At 43.2% G+C, this 22,622-nt stretch overlaps 4 protein-coding genes across 4 annotated transcripts; 1 reads left to right on the top strand and 3 right to left on the bottom strand.

Moving 5' to 3' along the window:
* Positions 1 to 4,095: 4,095 nt before the first annotated feature.
* On the bottom strand, positions 4,096 to 8,157 carry BJ212DRAFT_1581118 (uncharacterized protein; the record flags this gene model as incomplete). Its single annotated transcript, XM_041342293.1, has 13 exons — positions 4,096 to 4,159; positions 4,241 to 4,294; positions 4,351 to 4,520; positions 4,570 to 4,637; positions 4,685 to 4,693; positions 4,744 to 5,107; positions 5,157 to 5,200; positions 6,653 to 6,859; positions 6,918 to 6,931; positions 7,003 to 7,208; positions 7,254 to 7,628; positions 7,683 to 7,688; positions 7,735 to 8,157. 13 exons carry the CDS (start codon positions 8,155 to 8,157, stop codon positions 4,096 to 4,098), a joined length of 2,004 nt encoding a protein of 667 aa, XP_041186660.1.
* Positions 8,158 to 8,433: 276 nt separating this feature from the next.
* On the bottom strand, positions 8,434 to 9,445 carry BJ212DRAFT_1486921 (uncharacterized protein; the record flags this gene model as incomplete). The annotated part of the gene is made up of 5 exons (XM_041341190.1): positions 8,434 to 8,612; positions 8,660 to 8,936; positions 8,989 to 9,071; positions 9,159 to 9,326; positions 9,376 to 9,445. 5 exons carry the CDS (start codon positions 9,443 to 9,445, stop codon positions 8,434 to 8,436), a joined length of 777 nt encoding a protein of 258 aa, XP_041186659.1.
* Positions 9,446 to 10,303: 858 nt separating this feature from the next.
* On the bottom strand, positions 10,304 to 11,931 carry BJ212DRAFT_1304479 (uncharacterized protein; the record flags this gene model as incomplete). Its single annotated transcript, XM_041333618.1, has 7 exons — positions 10,304 to 10,570; positions 10,619 to 10,660; positions 11,047 to 11,134; positions 11,186 to 11,245; positions 11,303 to 11,418; positions 11,523 to 11,761; positions 11,811 to 11,931. The coding sequence occupies 7 exons, from the start codon at positions 11,929 to 11,931 to the stop codon at positions 10,304 to 10,306; spliced, it is 933 nt and encodes a 310-aa protein (XP_041186658.1).
* A 204-nt stretch (positions 11,932 to 12,135) lies between these two features.
* BJ212DRAFT_1486920 (uncharacterized protein) lies at positions 12,136 to 14,403 on the top strand (the record flags this gene model as incomplete). The annotated part of the gene is made up of 6 exons (XM_041341189.1): positions 12,136 to 12,570; positions 12,620 to 12,712; positions 13,101 to 13,364; positions 13,413 to 13,523; positions 13,571 to 13,711; positions 14,167 to 14,403. The coding sequence occupies 6 exons, from the start codon at positions 12,136 to 12,138 to the stop codon at positions 14,401 to 14,403; spliced, it is 1,281 nt and encodes a 426-aa protein (XP_041186657.1).
* Positions 14,404 to 22,622: the final 8,219 nt, after the last annotated feature.

The raw sequence follows: 22,622 nt of genomic DNA, 5'->3' as shown, positions 1-22,622 counted from the left end.
CCTCTCTCCAGACTTAGTCCACTTCCTGTCTCTCTGACTCTACCTAAGGGTAGTCTACCTCTGTTTGCTTCTACATCGGACAAAGTCTGATGTAGCCCCTATTCCTTCTGGACCCCCGGACATCCTGTCCTGTGCACCTCCAGGTGTCCTGTCCTTTGGATGTTCTGCCCTCCATACCTTCAGACGTCCCACCCTCCTAACCCTCGGACATCCTGTCCTCTGGACCTCCAGACCTTCAGTCCTTCTGTTCTCCATACTCTGGACCTCTGGACCTTCAGTCCTCCTGTCCTCCATACTCCAGACCTCCAGACCTCCTATTGTTCCATCCTGTTTTCTGTAGAAGTATTACCTTGCAGTGGGAACTGTCCTGAGCACTTCCTGCATTCCTCCAGAACTCTCCTGCACTCCTCTGGACATTTCCTGTGCTCCTCTGGAAGTCCTTTGGACTTCATCAGACCTTCATCAGACTTCCTCTGAAATGAAGGGCACATACTTGGGTAAGGGGCACAGCATATGAGCTAAGGCCAAGCCCCTCTAAGTCAGTCTCTCTCCCTTGAGCATGGTTCTTAACAGTGAGTTGAAATATGCATGATCTATGCCTGGAGGAATCTCATTCTCTACAATAATCAGTTGCTCTCTCAATGTGTCACAACCTGCTATTGGGGTGCAGAGGTGGCATGTGGGTATTTGGATGAGGCATTCAGGGTGAGTGAATATTTGGAAACATTCAGATAAGTGGTTCTTTGATGTGACAGAGGGGTCAAAAAGGATTTTCCCCCATTGGTGAGTCCTCATCTGTGTGTTCTTCTTGAGTCTTCTATGTGTTAGGGTTAAATAGTGGGTTTATGTTGTTTAGGATGTGTTGTGTGGTCTGGGCGCATCTATTTGGGTTCTTGCAGCCTACTAGTCTGTTCTTGACACAGGCATCATGGATGCATGTTGCCATTGTAGAGTGAGTGCCAGCATTTGTCAGTCTTGCTGCTGTTGCATGGAGGTCTTTTATTGATTCAACTTTGTGTGTAGATCTTAAGCAACTGTCCTTCGCCTTGTGGTATGTTTTTGGTGGGGTACCAAGGTGGCATCATGCAGGCATCTGGAGCTTAAGTTGTTCTGATAGTTTTACAGGTAAAGCTTACTTTATATTTGTGTGCTGTTTTTAACATGTTTGTTATTAATTTTGGTAACCAGCTGGCTCTTTGGCCCTGAACAGGCAGGCCCCAGGAGGTAAGGAGCAAGTTTATGTTGGTTTGGTCTCTGATACTGCTGTGACAGTCAAGTTTTCTTTGGGCTTAGATTTACTTACTTTCATTACCTTTACCTACCCCCACTTTCTTTAGCTTATGTTTGCATTTTTGCAGCTTATATAAGCATCACCTCTTACCTTTCACTCTTTACCTGTAGTCTGAGACTAGCAGTTTTATGATGATTTCTTCTCCTCTCTGAGCTCTGAGTCTAGTACAGAAACCCTTGTGGGTTGAATAGCAGCTAGGTACAGCACTTTAGACCCAACATATTGGCTAGGTACTTTACCAAGTATCTAGCCAAGTTGTGTTACTCACACTGCTGTCCTACTACTTAAGGGTCTTATGTACAGTGGCTCAAAAAACCATTCGTATGTTTTGACATTTTTCACTATCTATAATATTGTGTGAGAACGAACAAATGCATCAAGGACATGCTTATACCACATTGTAGTATGGCTTCAGGGCTTTCATTTGAGCCCTACACCGTGGGAATCGGTGGAGATATGGTGGAGACATAAGGCTTATAAAATGATGACTCATGTAGACAGTTTTTTGAGTGTATATTAAAACTATATAAATCATTATTTATGACACCACAAAAATCATGCCACTATTATATAAATTATGAAGTGGTGTCATTATGTTATTTTATGACTATATCCAACTATATAAACCAGAATATCTCATGTATCATAGTCATAATCACCATGAAAGCCATCTCCTCTGCTCAAAGAGATAATATTCTCTCTCTGTCTTATGCTGGCCTCTCTGCTCACCAAATTTCCTCTAGAACTGGAGTATGCAAGTCCACTATGGCCAAGTTCATCAAAGAAAGTCACACAGACAAGGAAAACTTCTGTGAAGGGTGTCCATCCAAGCTCACCTCTACTGATAGGAGGGCCATTATTCAACATATCACTACAGGAAAGGCTGATAATGCTGTCCAGGTCACCTATTACATCAATTCCACCATCACATTCCCTGTCTCTTCACACACTGTGAGAAACATTCTCAAGACAGCTCATCTCAGGTCAGTAACAAGGAAGAAAAGGCTCTCCTCTCTATCACACATAAACAGAGATGACTGACCTTTGCATTAGCCCATCAGAATTGGATTACATGGACTGGAAGCATGTTATATGATCATATAAGACCACAATAAATAGGATTGGGTCAGATGGCAAGGTATATATGTGAAAAAAGAAGGGTGCTAGTCCTCTCTGCATATGTGTGATAGAGAGGAGAGCCTTTTCTTCCTTGTTACTGACCTGAGATGAGCTGTCTTGAGAATGTTTCTCACAGTGTGTGAAGAGACAGGGAATGTGATGGTGGAATTGATGTAATAGGTGACCTGGACAGCATTATCAGCCTTTCCTGTAGTGATATGTTGAATAATGGCCCTCCTATCAGTAGAGGTGAGCTTGGATGGACACCCTTCACAGAAGTTTTCCTTGTCTGTGTGACTTTCTTTGATGAACTTGGCCACAGTGGACTTGGATACTCCAGTTCTAGAGGAAATTTGACAAGCAGAGAGGCCAGAATAGGAAAGAGAGAGGATATTATCCCTTTGAGCAGGGGGAGTGGCTTTCATGGTAAATATAACCATGACATATGGAAATTTTTGGTTTGTATAGTTAGATATGGTTTTAAAATGACATAATGACACCACTTTATAATTTATTTAATGGTGGCATGATTGCTATGGTGTCATAAATGATGATTTATATAGTTTTAATATGTGCTCAAAAAACTGTCCACATGAGTCATGATTTTGTAAGCCTTGTATCTCCACCATATCTCCTCTGATTCTCACAATGTGGTGCTCAATCCAAAGCCCTGAAGCAGCACTACAATATGGTATCAGCATGTCACTGAGGTCTTTATGTATTCTCACACAATATTGTAAATAGTAAAAAATGCAAAAACATGTGGACAGTTTTTTGAGCCACTGTATATGAGGGCGCCACCAGGATATCTGAAGGACAGTCAGGAGAGAAAGGTACTAAAGCTAAAGCACAGCTTGCCTGGCTTGAAGCAGGCAGGTTTTGAGTGGGCAGAGGAACTAGCTGGAGCATTTCTGAAGATGGGTTTTAGCTGCTCCCAGGTCGATCAAGTGGTATATTTCAAACATACCCCCAAAGAGCACATCGTCATCACCGTGTCGGTTGATGACATGGCCATCACTGCCAATCACAAGTCCCACATTCTCTGATTCAAGTCAAAACTTGGTGAATTCTTCAAGATATCCAACCTGGGCAAGCTATCATGGTTATTAGGGCTAAAGGTAACAAGAGATAGAGTGGGACACACCATTACCCTTTCTCAAAAGGCCTACGTCGACACAATCATTGAGCGTTTTCATCTGGGGGACGCTAAGACCATCCAGACCCCCATGGAACTGGCCACCTCCCTGTCCATAGATCAGTCCCCTGGAATGCATGCAGAGCTAGCCGCCATGTGAGACATACCTTATCAACGAGCCATCGGCTCATTGATGTATGTGGCGACGAGCACATGTCCTGATATCGCCTTTGCAGTAACAACATTGTTGCAGTTCATGCAAAACCCTGGAAGGGCACACTGGGAGGCTAGTAAGTGAGCTCTTCGCTACCTAAAAGCCACTGATGACTTCAAGCTCACCTTGGGATCTACAGATGCTGGGATCGAAGCGTTTGTTGACGCAGATTGGGCTTCACAGCCACACAGGCACTCCATGAGTGGGTACATAGTACCCCTCAATGGAGGCCCAGTGTCCTGGAGTGCAAGAAAGCAGCCCATAATTGCCCTATCCACGGCAGAAGCTGAGTACATTGCTCTCACCAGTGTAGCAAAGGAAATACTGTACCTTCAACTACTCCTTGGCAAACTCTATGAACCACCAAGCCTCCCCACCCCCATATTCTGCAATAACCAAGCTGCTATAGTGTTAGTGTCTACCAGAAAATTTCAATCACGTACAAAGCATATCGACTTGAGGTACCACTTCATCCGCTCACATGTGAAAAATGGCACCTTTGAGCTCCCCTACTGCCCCATGGACAATAACATCGCTGACACATTCACCAAGGCATTGCCCCGCCCCCGGCTACAAAAGCTACACACCCACATGGGTCTGGCATGCGCTCGAGGGGGAGTGTTGAAGTCTGAATGATCCAAAGAGAAAGAGAGTGAGGAAGCCGAAGGATCCGACATGATAGGTACGAGCGAGCGAGAGAGGTCCAAGCGCATGAGGCAGACAGGCCAATAGGCTGCGCCCAAATGACATTGGCTTGCGCCCTGCAATATACATATGTCAGAAAACTTCACCTTTGCATTCCTTACTTACCTTCCTATAAAACCAAGCACCCATCAGACGCACACATCTCAGTTCTAGTTGAAACTGAGATGTGAGTACTTGGAAACATGTATGTCAGCAATTATTGACCAAAACTGTAGCATACCTTTGTGTTCTAGGTACTATACACGTTAATATGAGTTCTAGTTGAAACTGAGATCGTACCTTTGTGTTCTAGCTCCCTCTCCCGTTGTTCACTCGCCTGTTCTCGCAACACACCCCTCCAGCACGAAAATGATTCGCTAGACTCCGCAGCCCTTTCCCCTGATGGACAGGTGCTAGTCACTGGTTGCATGAACAGAAATGCATATACATGTGTTGGGACATTCATACCACTCTCAAAGAAACTGGCCTTTATCAGCAAACTAGGATTTTCACCACAGGCCTTGTTGAAGTCCAAACGATCCGAAGAGAAAGAGAGTGAGGAAGCCAAAGGATCCAACATGATAGGTATGAGCGAGAGAGAGAGGTCCAAGCGCATGAGGCAGATGGGCCAATAGGCTGTGCCCAAATGACATTGGCTTGCACCCTGCAATATACATATGTCAGAAAACTTCACCTTTGCATTCCTTACTTACCTTCCTATAAAACCAAGCACCCATCAGACGTGCCCATCTCAGTTCTAGTTGAAACTGAGATGTGAGTACTTGGAAACATGTATGTCAGCATTTACTGACCAAAACCGTAGTGTACCTTTGTGTTCTAGGTACTATACACATTAATATGAGTTCTAGTTGAAACTGAGATCGTACCTTTGTGTTCTAGCTCCCTCTCCCATCATTCACTTGCCTGTTCTCACAACAGGCCTCACAGGCCTTACAAGCACTCACAGGGTTTTACAAGCATCACAAGGTTTCACATATTCCTCTTGTTTGAGTAAGCTTGTACATACTGTACAGAGACTTAAATTTTTGACCAAAATGATAGTTGTAGCCCTTATGAAGTGGAGCCTATCCATGGTCTCATGACATTTTTCAGTTAAGATCCCAATAAGTTATAAGCAAAATACTAGAAAGTGGTGGGTTCAAGAAAGTTAAGGCACAACTTATTTACATAAGCAAGAATGCGAAAATTCACTAAGTCTCTGCCAGCCACATCATGTGGCTTTGTTTGGCACTGCTTATATAAGCAAAAATGCGGTCAACCAAAGTCTTTCTCACACACGGGCGGTTTTGTAGTTTTTAACTGTGCAAGATTGGTTTCAAAATGTCAGTGATAAAGTTGGCATTTTTACCATATATTTTGACCCAGTAAAGATAAAAAATTTCGAGGTGTGCCAAAATCCCAAGCATTTCATGTACCATTTTGAGTGCCATAAATTACAAAATTTTGAGTACAGGAAAGTTTTCCTCAAAATATCATGTAACTAGGGACATTTTCCGATTGCAGCATATTCAAATTTTTTGCAAATTAAAATGGGGCATGTAAAATGTGAACTTTTAACATGAGAAAAATGATGTGGGCACTCATCAGGCATTCATCAGGCACTCGTTCATTGGGTATTTATGTTGGGTATAGAGTACAGGGAGTCTGTGAGAGTATGATGGGTATATATTGTAGAGTACAGGGAGTCTGCGAGAGAATGATATAAGTGTCTATCAGAATCTATTTTCCTCCACAAGGCATATCTGATCGAACTGCAAAGTGAAGCTAATCCTATTAGTAATCACAATCTCAACAGTATTCTTCTTCATGTTGCACTTCACGACAGTCATGATCTCACCACAAGTGTCACCATCCAGGACAAGACACTTTTGGTTTTTTTTGCATGGTGGAGCTGGAGTTAGATCACTGACAGGGATATGATAGTGCTGAAGTGTGGCTCTGGCACCATTGGATGTACAAAACACTGTGATGCAGCCATCAGGTGTGGGTCCATTCTCACTGCAGAATGGGTCAGGACAAGCTGTAGATATGAAGTGTTTATGCAGTCTGCCCCCCATGAAACTTGGTGATACTTTGGGCACTGCATGATGATGACTCAACTTCAGCACAAACTCTTTGTTCATCAACCAAGGTAATGGGCCTGTAATGAAATAAGCTAAATGTTAATAAGTCTATGTTAAAGACTCACTGCTGTTTCGGGACTTCTCCTTTATATCTGCGATGGTGTCCTTGATATCCTCTGCATTATTAGCAACCCAGGGATTGTATGTCTTGACACCAGCAGAAAGGCTATCTGTCAAATCATTGCTGGACCAGTTGGACCACTTGCTGGAGCTGGGATCCATACTCGAACTGGATGGGACTATGGGATCAGGTGGGGGGGGTCTTGCTTTGACTTGGCAGCATAATATATGATTTCTTCTGCATCTCGCAGAAAGAGATCATGTCAGGACCTTTGAGTATTGCACTGTTTAGCCTCATTCCACATCTTAGATAGTTGTGAATAAAAATTAATACAACAATATACAATGTAATTACCTAGTAGCAACGTCCTCACATTTAACCATAGTGTGTGCTTGCCCATGCACAGAAATGGAGCAGGTATCATGAGCAAGTTGGTATAGCATGGCTTGGTAGCCCTTCCATGCACCTCTGATAATGAAGACTTCTTTACCGATGATGTCACAAAATGAATCTGGATTCATGTTAGATATTTTCATTGCAAATCCAATAGGAACATTGACCTGTCATATATTAGAGACGCATGATATGAGGAGAGTAGTACTTACAAGTGAATAATCGCCCTCAGAAATCAGGGTCAGGTGCACATTTGAAAAGTCCACGGCTTGCACCACTCCTTTTGTCTGGAACTCTGGCCCATGGGTGACAGTCATGATGTCTCCAGGCTTAACATCATAACGCCTTTCCTTGGTAAATTGGAGAGTCTTGAAGGGACGAATGTGCTGTACAAATGCTGTGGGGGCGTTGATCAACTCATCCTCAATATTGCCCACAGCACAGAACCACAGTGTAGTCCCCCCAACAGGAAACCACACCACAATCCTGCATTTCCCCATGTACTCTCCCACACATACTTCTATCTCATCCCCAATTTGAAAAGATTCGGGCTCAGGGAGAGGGTCGAAATCTGGCTGCATTGGCAGCTGGGATTGAAAAACGTGAGTTAGAGGATGACGATCTAGATAGTACTTTGATACTTCCACCTATGTAATGTCAGACAGGCTTACAAAATGTTCTATTTACCCATACCTCTTCATTGGTGGCTTCTTGACACATGTGAAACAAGTCCTCAGACTTCTTAATGATATGCCCTTCCAGACCTGTGTAAGCACCCACTACGACTCGAACTGTGTTGCCAATCCAAAAGACACGCTCAATGTCCTGGAGTTGAAATTCCAGTTCTTGTCCATGTCCATTGAGGAGGAACTTTAAGCATGTGGAGCCAGATGCATGGTTTGTTGAAATGACCGTGCAAATTTCTTGACAGACTTCTCCTGTGATAGACCTGGCTGAATCGCCAATGCACAAGAACTGCAGTGAAAAGATCTTCAGAGTTTTTTTGAAGAAAGGTACATCCCATCCAGACTGGAGATGTAGTTGAATGTCATTAGTATGAGGGGAGGCGACCAGCTCCAGACTGTCGCAGCAAAAGTTCTTCAGCAAAAGTCCCATGTAGTATCATTCTCCTTTGTACAACCATCCCACAACTTTATCATCCTGAAGAATGTCAGACACTGTCTTGTCATTCAGCAGGCAAGCTTGGTCGAGCAGCACCACAGATCTCTTAGGCATGTCATAGGGGAAGTTGTGTGGGGGAATTAATACTGAAATGAAGTTGTTTGATTGTTTGGGGTCGAAGACATAGCCAATGTTGCCCTTATATTTTCCCTGTGTGATCTTCACCCACCTGGGGTTGGGAAGTGTAGAGTGTGAATGTTCGACTGCTGCTCATTCTTCCTCCAAGATGTGAGTATAATCTTTCACAGAGGAAGAGAGTAATTTAAGTGATGTCACAATCGTTCTAGGGCTATCTGAGACAGCATAGAGCTGGCTTGGTATCCAAGGTGATATGGTAACTGCAATACCATTGCTCCTGAGATGTTCAGCAACACATTGCATAGCAGATCCTGGGATACATTCAGTGCAATGCTAGGTCATTAAAATATGCACTCACTGTGAACATGGAGAAGGTACATCCTGCTTGGGACAGCACTGGAGGATGGGACCACTCTATGACAGGTGCTTGGGGCATTCTCATACCTGTTGGAGATGTGATTGATCACTGTGGATAGCCTATCCTTGGCTGACAAAGGTCCTTGCAAGCATGTAATGTTCAATGACCGCATAGAAGGGCCATCATCGCCATCCACCTGCGAGTTTTCCTCCTCTGCCTCCTCCTCCTCATCATCATCATCATCAGATGCCTCATCATCAATAAAGGGATGTTTTGGCTACATGTATTATTTAGTATAGATGTCATAATAAAACAAATATATTTCTTACTCTTCGGACACATGTGCTTTTTGAGCGAATGGCTGCCTTCAGGGCAGACACAGATATGGCAGAATCTTTCCACAGGGTAACGACTGTTGATGTACTGGAGGTGCCCTAGGGTACATGCCTGGCCTTCAAGGCAAGAAGATTTGCTAAGGCAAGGCAGTTATCATTGTCACCAGAGAACAACACATCATGAGCTTCTTTCCAATCATCTGTGTTGTATTGATTGCCCAAGTACGAGGCAAAGGCCGCCTCCATCTGAGGGTAGGTCATCTCAGTAGTGAGGTACTGTTCCAGAATGTGCCATGTGCCATGATCTGCCAGCAGTGATGGTGCTCTCGTTCCTGTTATCCGCATTAGAATAAATACAGATGACATGATGCAACAACTAACCTTCATGATTCCTGATGCATTTCGAGGTAGGTTCGTCATCATGAGACTCGGATGCCGCGCATTTGGACATCCTGTAGTTGACATCAATTACTTGAACATATCCATAATCCTGTTGCAACAGGAATGCTTACAGTGCAAGTGCTTGATTCTGTATTCTATCTATCCTAAAGACTACGGCCTATGTATGTCTGTCTATCTATAGGTGTATTGAGTAGTGGGTCATGGAAAGAAGAGATGATAATGTGCAGGAACCATATTTATAGTGAACGACTTAATGTGGAAGCACTTAGCAAATGCAGGACAATCGCAGAGACAACATTGTGGTCCCTCCAATGTTTTATGCTAAGACCTAGTAGAACAAAAGTCCTGCCCACATGTACCAGTAACTAGTGTACACGACAACAGTAATTGTAAAGTAGTGCTTAATACAAGAAATGAATTTCTATCTTATTCTGTCACTTGCATTATGAGTTTGGAAAGGGAATTGTGATTAAAGGACATGCCCTTGATATACAGAACAACTACAAGTTCAAACCCAGCTGGCCATGGGCACTGAGTATGATTTTGGGCTGAGATTGAATCTCATAGTCATTCCGTATATTAACCTGCATCTGTCATAAACATTTCTTTCTTTTTGACTTCACCACCATTTCAACACTCTCACTATGTAGTTGAATGTTACTTTGAATCCGACTTAAGTACTAGACTTTGTGCACCATAGCATTGTACTTTGAGAATAAAGTTTGATATAGTTATGCTTTTAGACTTTGACGGTCCCCAGTAAGAGTAACTAAAATACAAATGCTGTTAATGATAGGGGTTTAAGCCTGGACAGATGGTGCCTACGAATTGTCATATTGATGTGTGCCTAATTATCGATTTGAATTGATACACTGTGCATAGATTCTTTCATCATATCAGAATCTATCTAACTTCCAAGAAGAATCACAGCATGCATGTCCTTAGAATCATCATGCAACTTTTCATGTCCCAGTATGATGGACTTGATGTGTTTGTCATGTTTCCCATTATCCACCAGCCTCTCAAGGACTCCGCCCCTCTGATCCTTGATATATTTCTCTAGTAAGAGATGGACATCATCTGGCAGGTCCTGCAGTTGATCCCCGAACTTTGAATATTCCTGCCAGACATTTCCCAGCGATGCCAATGATAATGTTTTGTATTGCCCGAGGACCTACAGCCTAGTGGGTCAGCTTGTCTTGTCTCTGACAATAGTACTCACACACGCTATTATCCCCATTGCGATAACTAGCTGGACTATTCCCTATATGAAGTTCTTCAGCACTGATAGAGAGTGGTCATCTGCTGACTTTGCAACACTGTCTTGTTTGTGACACCAGATGGAGATGGTTGGTTCCACATCATTTACAGACGTTGCTCCAAAGATCAGGCTGTGGTGTATGCCATCATATGTCTTACATTTGTCTGTCAGATCAAAATTCTTATTTCAAGTAAATAGTGCACTGTCACAGTTTGTACTCAGCCTGTATCGGCATGTTGCAAGATTTGTTTCAGTGTTCCTTCATTTTTATCAAAAACATAAATAACTCCTGTGTCACTACCCCCAACTACAAGGGTAGCCTTCCCCCCAAAAACAACCTGCTTCGGAAATGTCTTGACTGGGTTGGTGTTATAGGTGTGGATACACACTGCATCATCCAGGCAATGTAAGCTGAATCCATTCACAACATTGTCCATCAGGAACAGTGTTTGGCCTGCATCTACAGAAGCATGCCCACTGTAGTGACATGGTAAGTGATTATCAATGATTGATGTAAATATCACTTACATTAATGGCCCAGCGTTGTTTGTAGTGATGATGGCACCATCTGTGCCCCTAAGTGTATGTCTAGAATGGCCCATGGGACATTAGATGCACAGTAATCAGGTATGTGTGAACACTTACATCTCTCCATCATACATGCTGAAGACCAATATGTTTCTACTTGCAGCACAGTTGAAATTTATGGTGTGTGGAATGGTAGTAGCAAGCTTGATGCTGAAAATCAGTATCAACGGTCCCTTGAAGTCAAACATCCAAACTTGAATGCATCTGTTGCACATCTCACTCGCAATTTGAGTGTTGTTCCTGGTATGATCACATGTAAGACACATGATCTCCTTACCTGTTCCAACCCTCCTTGATATTTTGCATCAAAGTCCTGCAAACCTTCCCCCTGCTGCTGCCAGATTCCTATGAAACTGAGTCCTGTGCCATAACATAATGTCTCCTGCATTGCCTCATGGCAGGTAATCCAACATGTGCAAGTTACCAGATCTGCTGGGTTTTGAATGGCTGGGGTTTGAGGTGGGATTGGGAGCTGAGCTTGCCTTTTAAGGTCCCAAATCCTCATTCTGTCAGATCCTGGTATGTAATAAGTCAAGTCCTACTTCATCATGCATATCAAACTCACCCCCACTTGCTAACATATAGCCATTGCGAGAGACCGCTAAGCAATTGATGGCATTTGTATGCCCAACAAGGCGCCCTTCGAGACAATAATTGTTGGAATGACTGGTGGGGAGTAAAAACATTGGAGGCAATAAAGTGGGTCTATCCATCATTATCTTGAAGAACTTATATTGACTGACTGACACAATTAGGTCCATAACAAACTGGAAGACAATCAATAATGACATCCTGCCTAACAACATTATCCTGGTAGGCATCTGATCAACACCTGAGCTAACCACCCATATAAAAATGTCTTCTCAGCTCAGTTGGATATCAGGTCAGTCATGCATTCACCCTCTGTGCCTGTCACTCCTTTTTATGAGCCTGAAGGTCCTCCCCAAGCCCTCCCATTATTGATGTATCACACAGAGATGTTTTGTCCAACTATAACATCAATCTCGATATCTTGGCAAGAAGAAATTGTTTTCTTCCCTCATAGTCTCCCAAGGCGAACTGCAACTCCTTTGCATGTGTTCACTACCCCATCTCATGCAGTGACACCCATACTTTCTAGCATGCCTACTCCCAAAGTTGCCAAGGCTGTTTCATTTTCTGCAGAGCAGATCAGTCAGGTGTCAATTGGTTCTTCTTTGTCATCCATAGCTTCCCATGAATCAAAAATTCCCAAACCAGATGGTGAGGCTGGATGTCCTAGCCATGGTGGATACAACTTGGAAATAGCACTCAAGTGGGATGCTAGCCACTTCAAGGTGTTCAAGGTGAGCTGGCACTTAAGTAATAAGATCTCCTTGAAACTAATGACATTAGGAGTGCATTCATGCTTCAATCCAGAAACACTGTGACACTAGCAAGAGCAAGACATATCAAACCCCTTCTGCAATAATTGCAGTCCAGACAGAGGTACGTCTAGAATTTCTATATCTGTTTGATGCTAACTTCGTTTGAGGTCCTATCTCACTTTTTGGAACTCAATGATTATGATGGCTGTTGGCCAATTGGAGATATAATTCAGATGCAGCTGACAAACACTGCTGCGAAGCAGTGACAAAAGACTACAGTACACAAATAACCTATGAATGCATAATGTAGCTTTGGTGATAATCGAAGAACAATTTGAAATGGCTGATACCTAATACTAATGCACTATGACTGTAATATGACTCGCTTGTACATTATTAATAGAGTTTAACAACATTGTAGTCACATTTGGTCACTGCAACGCAACCATTGACATTTGGTAAGCTCTCTTCAGATAAAATTCGCACTACTGAATGATTTGAATTGCAAGATGTCCCACCTAACGTCTTATCTCTTCTTGGATGGTGCAGACGATGATCCCACCACCCCAGCTGTAGAGTCTTACCCCCTTAACAAGCTTTGTCCAGCAGTGGCCCTGCATATGTATCCCCCCTGGCCTGTTATCTCTGCCAGTTTAGATCCTCGTACATCACCACCATCACCTGCTACATTGCTTGGCAAAGAGTTTGGGATGGATTTATTTGATAACCCCTGGGGAATTGCTCATAGGAAGAGAGATGACAATGACCAGCCAGTGGGTCATTGTGTACTTCATTGCTTTTCTGAGCTAACAAATGTTCAGCCAAATAAAATATTCCTCAAAGAAGTCAATCAGTTGTCCAGACTGTGGGATGATGTGTGTGAGTTAAACTTCTCCAAGCCCAATCTTTTGCTCTGCAAGCAGCAAATACAGGTACACTCATTAAATATCTCCTGTATTCATACTTAACTAACTTTCAGACCAATGCCAACTCACAAGAATCGAATTTGCGATCCATCATCATGCAGTATCAAGAACATCAGGAAGTTCTTGAGCATGGCAAAGCTGATGCCCTCGCATCATTGAATGAGAATCATCATAATGAACTCACTGACTTCCAGGTAGGGTTCTGTCCCCATGATGTTGATATCCTGACTTTCTGTGCCAGAATTGAATGGCATTGGGTATACGTGAAGCACAACAGGAGGTGCACACAGAATGAGATATCCTATTAGCTAAACAAGACGCTTTCTTTCAGTATGAAGTTAACATGGCAAAAAAGAAATTGTTGGCCAAGAAAGAAGTTGAGTTAGCCCACCTTGCTGCCAGGTATAGCAGCAAGATAGCTTCATTGGATGTGCATATCGACATGTTTGTATGTGGAGCTTTCCTGATATATATACAGAGCCAGATGTGACAAGCAAACATCACAAGTTCCTCTCCCTCCCTCCCTTCATGGCATCATGTTGTAGGCAAAAGACCTGTTGCCACATGCACAAATATTGTTGGGTTTTCAATAGTAAGCTCATGTCTCTATTGCACACCTCTATTTAGTCTAACATCACCCATGCCTCAGATTCCTGACACAAGTTCAGATTCTGATAGAGATGAGGGTTCTCAGACTTGTATCAGGGGGGCTGTGCCTCCCCTGACTTTGCTATTAAGTGATGTTCCAATCCAGAATGCCACCATTGGCATGCTTGTTGAGGCACTCGCAAAGGTTCTACAGCAGACAGCATCCCCAAGGGCAGCTCAATCCAAACTCAAAACCCATGAGACCCATATTGAGAATTTTACTGATGCCCAGTGCTGAAATAATAAGGTATGTTTTTCCCAACACAATTGATATTGCTAATGAAAAGCCAGGCCAATGTTTGGGAACTATTTTACACAGCATTCCATTTCATGAAAGATGATGAGTATATGCTTTATGTCACTGCATTGAGTGAAGCCATATTGTGCTTTACGCAAGGACTGGGTATGGGCCCTGACCCTCTCAAACTGCACTGGGATATGACGACCACACACAACTCCAAGTGGAACCAAAGAGTAATTGATATTCTGTGTTCTCAGTATACTTGCACATTTGAGACGAACCAATTGGTCTCAAGATCTCATCAGTCCATCAAAAACGATATTACAAAGAAATTTAATCAATGCCGCAGTTTCTGGAGAAAAGCCCAGTTTCGTGTGCTCAGCAATGGCACTCATGAGACTATGCAAGAAGTAGGGGACTGACTCGTGGATCAGACCAACAAGTGATTGTGGGTCACAAGGGTCCTCACTTGCAGGGTGATGGTTAGTCATCTTTCTGATTGGCTTGAAGAGTGCTAAGTTGCTTTCTAGAAGTTCAAAACTCATAAAAAAGTCACATCGACCCTGCTAAGTGACAGGATAGTGACTGGAAAGGATGACCAGGCTGTATGGGCATATCTACAATCCCTTGTGGAGACTCTCGGCAAAGATGGCATGAGCTCTGACAAGAGTGAGCACGAAGATGGCAAAGTTCAGGTGTTTCATCTGAAGAAAATGCCATGGAGAGCAGACGTTGATCATGAGATGCATATCATTGATCAACAGCAGTTGGCAGGTGCCGCAAACTTCACTCCCTGTGGAAGCAAACCTGCAAAGCATTTTCGCAATGCGATCCAAGAGTCTTCTCACCCAGCAATCGAAGGCTTACCAAGGGCATTATACAATGAGTCATGGTTGAATGCCCAATCTTCTTCATTCACAGTATCTGACAAGAAGCTTCAGAGAATGGAAATTATTCTTTCCTGCTAGTGATCATATAGCTGCTGTTTGTATGTGTACTGATAGCATATAGTGCCTCCTTGTATGTGCCACCTTGTACCCCCTTGCATCCACCATATTTACTGCCTTGTACCTATGTACTTCCACCCAACTCATGTAGTTTCAATTGTACTTCTAATATGACATTGTTATGAACTCGGATAGAGCATCGTTCCAATAAAGGAATCAAGATCAAGGTCAATCAAGGGCTAAGCCTTATTGAGTCAACGCCTCCCTCAGGAGTGATCACTTAGACTCCCGCAGGATCTAAGGTTCAAATGGGACAATGGCTAGCCTCCTTCCCAAGGAGCTAGAGTTCAAGTATCAGAGAGAACCAAGTAGATTCAAGTTAGAGAAGATACAAGTGGTAACTAAGGTTTATATACGTAAGAGAATCATGCACAGACCAGGCTGGGCAAAGGGTAATGACTACTGAAAAAGGAAGGTTCATGGGAAAACAGGGTATGAGTCAAAGATAAGGGAGACCATGAGGAAACAGCACAGTGAAAAGGAAGCGTTAGAAGTACAGCCATATAGGAGTCCGCAGTGATGATGAGAAAAAGAGTGGGGCACTGTAACAGACATAGGTGACTTGATCTGGCAAGTTTATGATGAGTGGGTGCTGATGCGATCAGCAGAGTTTTATGTTGCAGTTGTTCACTATATTAAGCACGTCCTTTTCATCTCCTGCACTTTTCTTCTGATTTGAATGTTAATAGATAGATAGATAGTTGTTATGTACATATTGGTCACAAAAATCTAGTACATTGTCTCACTCTGTCAGATATCCTCCCAGCATTCCAGCAAGGGTGCCACCTCACCCACCAATTAACAGATGTGGTTTTGCACTTGGAATTGTTCTGAGGGAAAACAATCCACACTTCATAATATCATCCACTTCCATACCTAACAATGCACCCTCGAGTGCCACATAGATGTGCTCGCATAATAGGTCAGTTGTTGGATGCCCCCCTTCACAATGATGGCAAAAATATTTGTTTATTGCCTTCTTTAGGCTGCAAACAAGTTCTCTTTTCTTCAAAGAAAGGTGCCCCACATTCTGACTGCTGCTGGTGTCACTGGCAATGTTGGCCATCGAGATCTGTGCTGGAAATGTCTTGAACACAGTAAGTCCACAAGCCTATCTGTAAGACTATGTTACTAACCTCATCACCCACTACATCAAGGCTTTGGATTGAAACATCTTGTGCACTTCCCAATGGCCCACTGGGTGATTTGGGTCCGTCAATGGACATGGTGGATCCCATCCACATGAGCTGTGTGTTTAGCTGGGAAGGATCAGTTGAGTCATTTCTTCATCAGATCACACTAACTTCATTTACCATCTCCTGTCCTGGACAAACATCATACTCATTGAAATACATGGCAAACCTCCTCATCAGAGGTGCTGTGATTGATTTCAGTTTTGTATTCCTTGACGCCTCCATGGGTGGCAAGGGCCGAACATATGGATCGTAGTGTTTGCTATGGACTTTAGTGGGTTTACTGCAGGGTTTACTGCAAGGTGATGTCAGTGTAGACAGCATACGTGAGTTGCAGGATTATGAAATTTGTGTAACTTTTAAATCAAGTCCTATGGTATGCATTTAGCCCATCTAGAATTTTATCCCATAGCTCATCAATTGTATTCCCTTGGCAATGAAACATTTCTGGTTTATCCCCTGTTTAATTAAAAAGGCCTACTGAACAATTTTCACGACCAAACAACAAGCTTCTTCAGAACAATCACTTCAAGCAACTTAAAGTGAGGTCCTCTTCAATCCTTTTAGGTATTTTTGCAATGGGAAACTTGTTAAGTCACATTTCTGGTTGGAAATCTGTTTTCCAGGAGGTATGCTCCTTATATTCATTCCATTTGGTTGTGACTTACAATTCCTTATACATAGTCCCAGGACTCCTTGTCGGCAACTAGTACCCTCTCTGGCACAGTGAGGCCCTCACACACACATAGGCACCTGCTAACTGATGATTTATAGGACATTGGCACTATGGCAAAGGCACCCCTGAAGTGTAAATTTGATTCTAATGATGACTGGCTATCCCTGTGAAAGCAACGCCTCCTGGAATCTTATTCTACCAGTGACATAAGCCAGGTTGTTCTTGCAGTACATCTTAATTTCTAACCTTGCGCATCAGTATTTGATCCAGTTTAAGCCTCAAATGATACATTGTCACAACACTGACTTTACAAACCCCTTGGCCAAGCGCTTGTACAGGGAGGTGGTATGGAAAAACCTCATAATATATTTGCATCCACTGATCTTGACCCTAGTCTGATATCTTCCTGAAGCATAAAGCGGATGCTAAACTAGATCCCTTTTCAATAACATGCATCATACTTTATGAGCCTTGTCATGCCCTGGCATTCATATGGTCCCTACCTGCTGAAATTCTCATTGCTATTGTCATTCTTTTAGGAGTGGAAGATTTGCACTGTGTTACTCAAATTTGTTCTCTGTTTAGAGAAATCGCTGGTCCCCTCTTCTTCATCAACCAGAACTTCCCAACTTCACTTCAGGACATGTTTCACATCCATATAGACTCACACAATTTTGACATTCTACTTGGATACATATGGATACCTTTTGTCCTCCACATATGATGTTGTGTTGGTTGGATTCTGATCTGCGGTCCACACAACTCTCTGCATTTTCATACTTTCTCCAGTCTGTCCCCCATAAATCCATACAATATATAACACTTTTCTGGAATTTTGACATTCTCACTTGCTCAGTTCTCCCTCAGATCATCACAGTCCTTGAGAACATCTGCACCTCTGGCTGTGAGGATATGACATGCATGTCACTCCATGGCCGCGTTGGCCCATATGCATCATCTGTCACTGGACTCACCAGAATTCAGGGGGATGTGGGTGTGAACCACCTCAGAACCTTTGATGCGTCATCACAAGCATTATTTTCCCCTGAACTCCTTTCTTTCACAATCCAGACCATTCACTTTTCCTCTTTGGAAAGGCTCCAACTCAGTTCCATCAAACTCAGTCCTTCACACTGGGACAAACTGCTACAGCACTTGACCATCCCAATGCTCATCAAACTTTGAGTGGATGCTGATTGTGCTCCATCCACACTCAATCGCTTTCTGGCCTGTCACCCCAGTGTCTAAGACCTCAGTATCATTCTGCGACCTGGTTGCCTCTGGAGGACTCATTGAGTCACCCCTTTTTTAGCATTATTGGTATCTATGCTAGATGGCCCTTTGTCTCATGTCCTCCCAGTCCTTCAGAGTCACCATAAACCACCCACCCTCTCCTGCCTTGCTCTCTCGTTGCAAGCCAATGATGCTTCACCTAACTACCTTACTGCCATCCTTCAATGTGTTGGCTATTGCAATAGCATTGGTTACCTTGACCTTTCCCTGCCTCCGCAGAGTCATTCCCATTCAGCAATGATTTACCCAGGTACCCAGTCAGCAATTCATGTTAAACACTTGGGGATTTTTTTGGACATTGTAGGCTCATGCTCCACTTTGGCAGGAGATGCATTGGTATGTGTTTGTTAAGTGCTATTTCAATACCTAATAACTGTAGCTCCAGGAGTTATCTGCTTCATGGATTGAAGCCTTTCCTTGAGTCAAATGCGTTAGCATGCAAGGCTATTCCAACCTCACTGCTGAGTATCTTGTCCACAAGATGTGCAAATTTGCTGCTGCTGATGTCAAACTGTCTGTGAAACTGCATACTGAAGATTCCTTGTAATTTATGGTTTGTTACATGCCTGCCTAGCTTGTCCATCTCCTCAAAATAAAATATTCAAAGGCTGCATTTGCATGTATGATACTTACTGATACTTACAATGATGTGTCCTGCTGTACTGCTATATATTCCATGCTACATATTCCATCCAAAAGGGCGCATATAGTGTTAATGCAAATTGCATTCACGGGCATTTAGCTCCATACATAGAATCCTACTTTGCAAATTGACTGACATATTTTCAATGCACCAGCTCCTGCCCAATGCCCACCAAAAATTCCCAGTGGGCACTGGGTGCCAAATTCTGGCGGAGCTTGATTATGTAGTCATTCGCTATATTAGGTATGTTCTCTCAGTGCTGTACCTCTTGCCTATTGTCTTACCATTAATACCCTACACTTACATGGATTCCAAGCTCATACTCATGTACTTATATACTTATCGTGATGTTCTTATTTACATTGAGCATTCAAGATGTGGTGCATTGTTCCCTTGATGGGATGAACTTGATTAAAATGAAAAGTTAGTCCATTATGTGCAAACAGCAACCACATATCAAATTTTGGATTCGGCCCCCCTGTAAGTACCTCCACTGACTTGATGATCAGTGCTAATTACTTTCCCTATCGTCATTCTCAAATATCCCACAAGACCAGCAAAGCCAGTTGTCCATTGAAGTTTGTTAGATGCCTAGCTGAATATTCCTTTGCAAATGTACCCAATGCTGCGAAGTTGGTGGTGATGGAGTGCCTAGTAATCCTGGTGGCAAACAACTGCCTGTTGCAATGAAGCATGTGCATTTGTTGCAAGCTGCCAACATCACTTCCTCACTTCATGAAGCTTCTGTGCTTCATCTTGCTTGTCAGACCTTGGAGCCCAACGATTTGTGTCACTTCACAGATCATCAAGTGTCATCCTCCCAACCTTTAGCTCACCCAACACATTCACCCACAACATCAACGCCAGTGGATGACCTTGCTGCTGAACTATTTGTGATCACCCTAAGTGACATCGAGGGCAACCCAGATAGTCATAGCAAACTCTGGGTCTCCCAATCAGAGGTTCAATGGGATAAGGGAAAAAGCTACTCTCTGGATGCTATGGCCAATCTGGTGTCTGGACTCACTCTCAATGATATGCAGTAAGCATTGTATCTGACATCACCTTACATCAAGCCCTTGTTAAGGTCATGTGCTCAAGGGGGTCGGATCACAAGGGCTTGGCCTCAGCTCATATGCTGAGCCCCTTTCCCAAGTATGTGCCCTTAATTTCCAGGGGCTAGAGCAGTTGTCTGGAGTTTCCAGGATTTGACTAGGGCGGACAATGGACGTCTGGATCTAAAATGTGAGATAAATCCGACGGATGTCTGGATGTTACCTGGGCAAGCGGATAAGACTAATCCAGACGAAGTCTGGACTAGAAACTAACAGAGGATAGACTACCTTAAGGTAGAGTCGGAAATGTAGTCTAGGATGCAATCCTAAGACTCAGAATATGACAAGAGACTTATCTTGAGTCCAGGGGACACAGGAATGAGCAGGAACTAAGATGATATTTGAACTGGAGTATTTCTGAGAGCTACAGGAGGTTTATATACTGTATGTATCATATAGGGATCAATCAGCAAACATAAAGGCTATGTACAAAGTATATGCAAAGTCTATTAGTAAGTAGGATGGATCACAAATAATGAACACTGGAAATGAAATGTATGTAATGGATCAATAATCAGAAGGGAAACATGGTTAACCAGAGTCCGGAGACAGGGGAAGTCTAAATGGGGTTGGATTCCGGAAGGAAGATATAGATCAGATCATTTGAGATCTGGATCTCAGATCCGGATATCCAGAGAAGCAGATTTAGAGTTGAGAGTTGAGAGTCCAGAATGGCATATGACAGCCCTCTAATTTGGTTGTTTCTTAGACATATTGCCTGTGCTCTCCAGGCTGTCAAAGTGCAGCACCAGTCAAGGGCCCAAGTAACTTTGAACATTGTAGAGTCACAAATTGCTAGAGCTTGTACTCGAATTTTCTCCACAACTTCTCGCGATGTACTATGTCTCATACAAGATGAGCTAGGTGGAATAACTACAACCCTCAGAAAAGTCAAACACAAGGTCTCCTCCATCATTTCTCATAGAAGCCAGCTGGAAGCCTCATGTGATGAAATGCATAGACTGCTCACCAACAAGGAAAATGACCTTCCTGTGTCATCTCAACCAGTCAAGTTTGATTCTTGTGAGTTCCATTCATTTCCTCCCTATGTTCCTCCGACTAATGTTCTATGAAGCACATCATTACAATTTGCCAATTGACTACTGTGATGAGATTGCCCATCTATCCCTCTTTTTAGGGGCAGTTTCTGTTGTCATCTTTGGTATTGGTCGCAGACACAGGGAGTTTCTCATGGGAGTTCTTTCCTTAATTTTGAGTCTTGTGATGGATGCACAGGACCCTCATTCCAAGTCTCATCAGCAAAACACTCTTGCTCAGATTTCACAATCTATGGAAAGTGCGCTTTCATGCTTCAAGCTCAATGGCCAGACCACTACTTACACAGTATGTCCGGCATGCAATTGTACTTACAAGCCAATGACCAACCTCAACACAAGTAACACACAATATCCCATGAATTGTTTCAACAAACCCACACCAGAAGGTGGTCCTTGTGGTGAACCATTGCTGCAGTGCTCTGCTAACAGGCAATTCAAGCCAATAAAAACATTCCTTTATCACCACTTCCATGACTACCTTGCCAGATTGTTGTCTCATCCTGACTTGGAGGCCTTGATGGACAGGCCTTGTGATGATTTACTAGCCTCCATTGGGACTACACCACATATCGTCAAGGACATTTGGGATGCAAGTTTCTTTTGCACCTTCCAGGGTCTGTCCGGCCAGTCTCTATTTATTGACAGAGGCAATGAAGGCTGATATGCTTTCACACTCAACATTGATTTTTTCAATGTTGAAGGCAATCATCAATGAAACGCATCAACATCCACCGGCATCATCTCATGTGCATGTTTGAACCTCCCCCTCAATATCTGGTACAAACATGAGAACATGTACTTAGCTGGTATTATCCCTGGACCTTCAGAACCTTCAGGAGACAAGTTGAATTTCTTCCTCGATCCTGTGGTTGATGATATGGTTGAAAGTTGGGAACATGGAATACATTATAGCCGCACAGCTCTCAATGCTCATGGCTGGGTTACACACAGTGCCATAGCATGTCTAGTATGTGACCTCCTGGTGGCGAGAAAGGCCGCTTAGCTAGCGGGTCCAATGAGCCATTTTTTTTGTACTGCCTGCCATTGTTGGCACAGATCAACTTGCAGTTGAACAGATGTTCAGTCTGAAGATTGGAGACTTCAGGACAAGGATGAAGTGTGTCCCCATGCTGAACTCTGGAAGAATGCAAGAACTTCTGCAGAAAAGTTGTTCACATCACATGGGGTGTGGTGGTCGACACTCTGGAGGTTACAATACTGGGATCCTTCT

The sequence above is a fragment of the Suillus subaureus genome, assembly GCF_016647635.1.
Source record: "Suillus subaureus strain MN1 chromosome Unknown BJ212scaffold_64, whole genome shotgun sequence".
Taxonomy (NCBI): domain Eukaryota; kingdom Fungi; phylum Basidiomycota; class Agaricomycetes; order Boletales; family Suillaceae; genus Suillus; species Suillus subaureus.
The sequence above is the reverse complement of the archived record's forward strand: the minus strand, read 5'-3'. Positions and strand labels throughout refer to the sequence as shown.